This window comes from Lolium rigidum, chromosome 3, assembly GCF_022539505.1.
Source record: "Lolium rigidum isolate FL_2022 chromosome 3, APGP_CSIRO_Lrig_0.1, whole genome shotgun sequence".
Classification (NCBI taxonomy): domain Eukaryota; kingdom Viridiplantae; phylum Streptophyta; class Magnoliopsida; order Poales; family Poaceae; genus Lolium; species Lolium rigidum.
The window spans coordinates 141,978,217-141,983,590 of NC_061510.1; the positions used below are offsets into that span (position 1 = coordinate 141,978,217).

Consider the following 5,374-nt stretch of genomic DNA (forward strand, 5'->3'; position numbering starts at 1 on the left):
AGAAATCTCTATTTCAGACTAAACGGCAGCAGTAGACTGCATTTAGCAGAGAAACCAGTTTCTCCAGCCAGGAATACTCCCGCCAGCTGATGTTTTTTCAGTGCGGTATGGGATTAAATCATCATATGCCTTTACTGTTTACATCAATTCATTCAATAAATAGACGGCTAGTATAAAGGAAAGCAGGGAGTAACTTCAGAGAAAAAACTAGTAGCAGTTTATGGTCAAGGCAAACACACGCAGATAATACAGAAAAGTTCAGGCAAACACACAAAGATAATACACTGTGAAACTAGATAACCCCATCAAACAAAATTACACATACTACACTCGTACCTCACTAGACACCCCCTGCTTTACATAACAACATCCTCCACGGTCCACAAACAAACCCGAAGCAACGACGAGACGAGCCCCGCACGCAACAGTAGTAGACAAAACACAAACGAGGAGCTATGTGCCAAAGCTAGCTCTACGCAGCCCATAAGTGACCTAGGTACATGCTAACATAGCACACTAGCAACAACTTTCAGCACCTTCTCTACACATAACCATACCCGCACGCACTGCATATATGGTAGAAGGAAAACACTACACACATATCTACATATTATCACAGTAGAGGTAAGGCAGACCCTCACGTTTTCTTGATTTCTCCAGTTATGATATGTCCTCCCTTCATTCACCTCTGCCTTGCGTTCAGTTTAGTAGATGCCGGTCGAGGAGCAAAAACGAGCATGAGCACGCCGGGCGGTCACACTTCAAACGGGGGAGGGTGGCTGGTCGATGGTCCTGGTGGTGTTGCCCTCTCGTATGCGTCCGAAGATGATTTCCTTCTGAAGCGACCACCTATAAATTCGGTCCCCGAGTTTAGGCAAGAGCAATTAATAAACCACAAGAGATGTCTGTAGAATATAGCATTATAAATGAATGGATATACTAATAGCAAGGTAGCCAGATAGCCATGTTTTTCCATGCAATTATTCTGCCAATACAGGAGAGGTGTATGAGACGGCTTCATGAAGTGTTAAGTAAAATATCGAACTAAGTCAGAATGAAGTTGTGGACTTGGAGAGCGAAACAATCATTATATTACAAGTATCCTTGTTTTTGAATTCATCTACAATCCCATCACTGTCTAACTTGAATCATTAATAAATTAAGCCTCAAGTGCTGGAACTACAAATAAGGCACTAGAATCTGGTTCCACAACAAAGTAGTATGTGTTTTCATAAATTATTAATCCATAAAGAATCTTTCCTGTAAGCCAAGGTATAACCAGAACATACGACACTAACATATGCATCAAGTCTTTTTTTTGAAGGAGTCATCTCTGTATAACCAGAACATATGCATCAAGTCAATTAACTGAAAAGTGTGAACTCTTGTGTCAGATTCACGATGGAGTCATCTCTGTATCAGATTTTTCATGACATGTTCCTGAAAAGTATGAACTCTTGTGTCCAGTCTGGAGACTTGGTGGCAAATTGGAAACAGTATTGGTGGATCTATGTTCTGGTCTTGGTGACAGATTGGATTCAGTATGGGTGGATCTATGGTCTTGCCTTGATTATGTCTTCGTTATCAAAGTGGGGCCAGGGAGCTAGCTTCAGTTAGGCCAACACACTCTATTGACCATTTCATGCACACAACCAATTAACAACCATACTAGATCAAGCAGGTCCATACGTAATACAGATCAAAACGTATCCATTTTTTATTCTTCAACAAATAGAAACGCGTCTCTATTTCCTCTTGGAAGGCAACCTTAGTGATAGCTACGCTTATCCGGTTGCTGCTGGCTGCTACATTTCGAAGGCACCGTAAAAATGGTAACTTGCCAAATAATCAACGCGACGATATCCAGCCATGAACCCACGATAGAGACGTGGGGGTCCAAGCACTTGCCTGGCCAGAAATGACCAAAATGTCCCCAGCCCCATCTAGACGCTTCCGAGCTCCAGGACAAAAGCCACATAATGCGAAAGCTACCCAGCAGGGCGTTCCCCGTCACACACATGGACGCGACCAGGAAAATGACCGAACTACCCTTACCCATAAAAAAAGTTAATGCGAGAAGGTGGGTGGGAGCATTGTGGAACTCACCGCCGCCGGCGAAAGGGGACATGGAGAACGGGGAGATGGGCGGGGTGGACCCTAGCGGCGAGGCCGGCGGCGTGCTGGCCGCGCTCCTGGGCGACGAGGGGTACCCCGCCGGGCGCTTGATCATGATGCTGCGCGTGACCTTCATCGGCGCGTCCTCGCCGCCGGCCGGCGTCGTCGGCGGGATGACAGTCGCGGCGTCCTGAGCCACATCTGAACGTGACAAAAACCAAAATCTAGTCAGATCCGCGGGACAAACATCTGGCGAGGCCAAATATGTTGACTGTTCTTGAGCGGCGACGGTCACCGTTGATCTTGACTGCGGCGGGGCGGCCGGCGAGCTTGCGGAGGCGGCCGAGGCCGGAGTCGGGCTGCGGGCCGGCGACGGTGTCGTCCCAGAGCTTGTCGAGGAGGCCCATGCTAATTACCGAAGTGCCACTGAGGTGGACGGATCGATCCGAGCAGCTAGCCAACTACCAGTCTACCCCAAGTTTTCGGATCTGGAGCGAAGGAGAAGAGTGGGAGCGATAAGGGCCGGAGCTTATTTATAGGGCCTCGGGCGTTGCACCGTGGGGGTCCGTGCCCCGTGGACCTGGTCCATGGACGCCTGTGCGGATGCACGTGGGGCCAGGACGGGGTTGTCTCCTTGCGGGGATCGCAAGCGATGGGTGGGGAGAGTGGGCCCGGCTGGGGATAAGATCGATGGGGTGCCGTGCCACCTCGTGGGCTGGCCCACTTGCAGGCCTCTCACGGCGCGCCAGGTGGGAGGCCGCCATACCGGGCGTCACGTGAGTACGTGACAACGCCGGACCCACCCCGGTGTGGAGACAACCGTATCGGGGACGCATAACTGCCCTTTCTTTTGTGTACACTGTATGTGGAGCTAGAAGTGGAGAACTAGACCGTATTTTAGTATTTTGGAGCTTACTAGGCTCAAAATTAAAGAGTTTTTTTGGCTCGCGTCATTTTAAAAAAATAAAAGATATTTTTATATGTTATTTCAAATGTGAAAATAATTTTGGAGATTATCAATGATACATCTCAAAATCATATAAAATCTTAACCTGAAATTGTTTTTTGTTTAGTGCTAGATAAAAATGACAAAATCTGATATGTTTTGAAGATTTGAAAATATACTACTCAGACCCACACTTTTGCCATTTTTATGTAGGTCAGAATATAAAGTATTTAAAATTGATATATTGCATGTTTGTGGGGTACAATATTGTCAATGTGTAGATATTTTTCAGAATTTTTTAAAAATCAAAAAATTGTTTTTAATTTTTAAAAAAAGTGATTACTAGTGTCCATGTGCACCAAATCTCCATTTGTTTTAAAGTGCCAAAAAAATCAGAAAGTAATAGACATAAGAAATCTTATGTTCTACCAACGGGTATATTTTTAACTCAAAATACTTTATATTTTGGGCAACAGAAAAATAACCAAATCTGAACACAATAGTAGTGAATAGTGTAAAATTTTCAAATCTTAAAATCTGTTAGATTTTTTATTTTTGTATGACCTCGAATATGAGTTATTTTCAGTTCGAATTTTACCATAGGGCCTATATCTAGGGTTTTGCATTTTTTTATAGACATGTCATTTTCAAATTTTGGAGAAAAAGTTGCATGTAGCTTGGGATACAAAAATACACAGTCTCGAGGGCAAGCACAATGTTTTTACTTTTTATATAACTTACTATAAACACACAATTGAGTTTAAAAAATCTGAAAAAAATCCACAAATAGTCAATATTATATCCCACAAACGTGCAAATTATCAATTTCAAATACTTTATATTCTAAGCTACATAAAAATTATAAAAGTGTAGATCTGAGTATTACATTTTTAAATGTCCAAAATATATCAGATTTTGTTATTTTTATCTTGCAAAAAAAAAATTATGTTGAGATTTTTCATGATTGTGAGATGTATCACTGGCAATTTCCAAAATTATTTTCAGATTTCTTAAAACTTGCAATAATGCCTTTTAATTTTTAAAAAATGACAAGAGCACTGGACCTCGGAAGCCAAAAGCACATTTCGCAAACCAAGGACCTATTCCAGCAAGAAACGAAAAGGTTACTGCAAATTCCAAATGGAATTGCATCCACCTAGCAGCTATAACGTTTCATGTTCTGTAGACCGTTTCTCTGTAGAATCAAGTCATAGGTGCGGGAATGAGTGCAACTGAAGACGGGTTTAAACAGTGAATGGCAGATGAATCACGCAGAACAGAGCACATTGCAAGTCATGTCAGCAGTGTCAACCAGCTATCAGGCCGATCATTATGTTTCCGTGGCCACACATACATTGAACACTTTCAGAATATAGTAATGTGGTAAGTAAGAGCGTCCCTCAAAGCGTCTCCCCTGCGGGCGCATCGGACAAATAAATGTTTTCAGCCGTGTCCCCCAAAGTTCATTTTTGTCCGGTATGGTCCGATACGGTGTCCGGCGCCCTGATCCCGTCCCAGCTACACAGGAGACGCTCCAGGGACGCCGGACACACCGAAAAGCGAAACGAAACGACGCGGGCCCGACGCGTCAGCGGCACAGAGAAAATTCATCCACCGTTCCCGCCAAATCACGCCTCTCCCGCCACATCGCTCCTCTCCCGCCGCGCATTTCTGCCATCCCAACACATTTGACCTATCCCACCGGCCGATTCATTTCTCCCTCCCGCCGTTGCTACGTTGTTCCTCCCGCTGTCAACCTCTCCCCATCCATGGCGCCACCGACTGCCCCCAAAAAAATAGCAAGAAAGGGACCAAGAAGCCGTCGGGTAATGGGACGAAAGGGGCGAAGGCTCCCTTCGCGAAGCCGCGGAAGGCGCTGGCTCCGAAGAAAAAGCCGGAAGGCTGGACCGATGATCAGTGGCATCAAGACTGTTTGCGCCGGAAGTTGTCGACGGTGGAGCGGACGGAGGGCGGCGCAGCTGGAGAAGAAGGCGTTGGCGGCGTGCCAGCACCAGCACGCGCTGGCCGGGTGTATTGCTGCCACCAACGCGAGCCCATGAAGTACGAATATGCCGTCGTACATTCTGGGAGTGTTGTCCCCGTTGACATCCGGGTTCTACAACGACGGCCCCTCCGCCATTCCCGTGTGCGTGACGCCAAACTTGTCGCCGTGGTACGAGGATGCGCTGCCTCATGGCGGCTTCAACCCCAACGCTATGTTCTACTCCCCGACGTACGAGCCAGGCCCCGGTCCGGAGGGCGCCCCGTTCAATGGCCGCAGGGGCCCGCTCGAGTCGACGGCGCGGTGCGAGG

General features: G+C 46.4%; 1 protein-coding gene across 1 annotated transcript; it reads right to left on the minus strand.

Annotated features, from left to right (window-relative positions):
- Nucleotides 1-257: 257 nt before the first annotated feature.
- LOC124702421 (dormancy-associated protein homolog 3-like) lies at nucleotides 258-2,578 on the minus strand. The gene is made up of 3 exons (XM_047234562.1): nucleotides 2,411-2,578; nucleotides 2,107-2,316; nucleotides 258-849 (listed from the first exon to the last, which is right to left on the minus strand). Exons 1-3 carry the CDS (start codon nucleotides 2,520-2,522, stop codon nucleotides 755-757), a joined length of 417 nt encoding a protein of 138 aa, XP_047090518.1. The 5' UTR covers nucleotides 2,523-2,578; the 3' UTR covers nucleotides 258-754.
- Nucleotides 2,579-5,374: the final 2,796 nt, after the last annotated feature.

Excerpts from the sequence above, each read along its gene's own strand:
- LOC124702421 (XM_047234562.1), bottom strand. The coding sequence starts at position 2,522 with ATGGGCCTCCTCGACAAGCTCTGGGACGACACCGTCGCCGGCCCGCAG. Across the intron at positions 2,317-2,410 it reads CGCCGCAGTCAAGATCAACG|ATGTGGCTCAGGACGCCGCG; the intron begins GTGACCGTCGCC and ends TGTCACGTTCAG. Across the intron at positions 850-2,106 it reads GTCCCCTTTCGCCGGCGGCG|GTGGTCGCTTCAGAAGGAAA; the intron begins GTGAGTTCCACA and ends CCGAATTTATAG.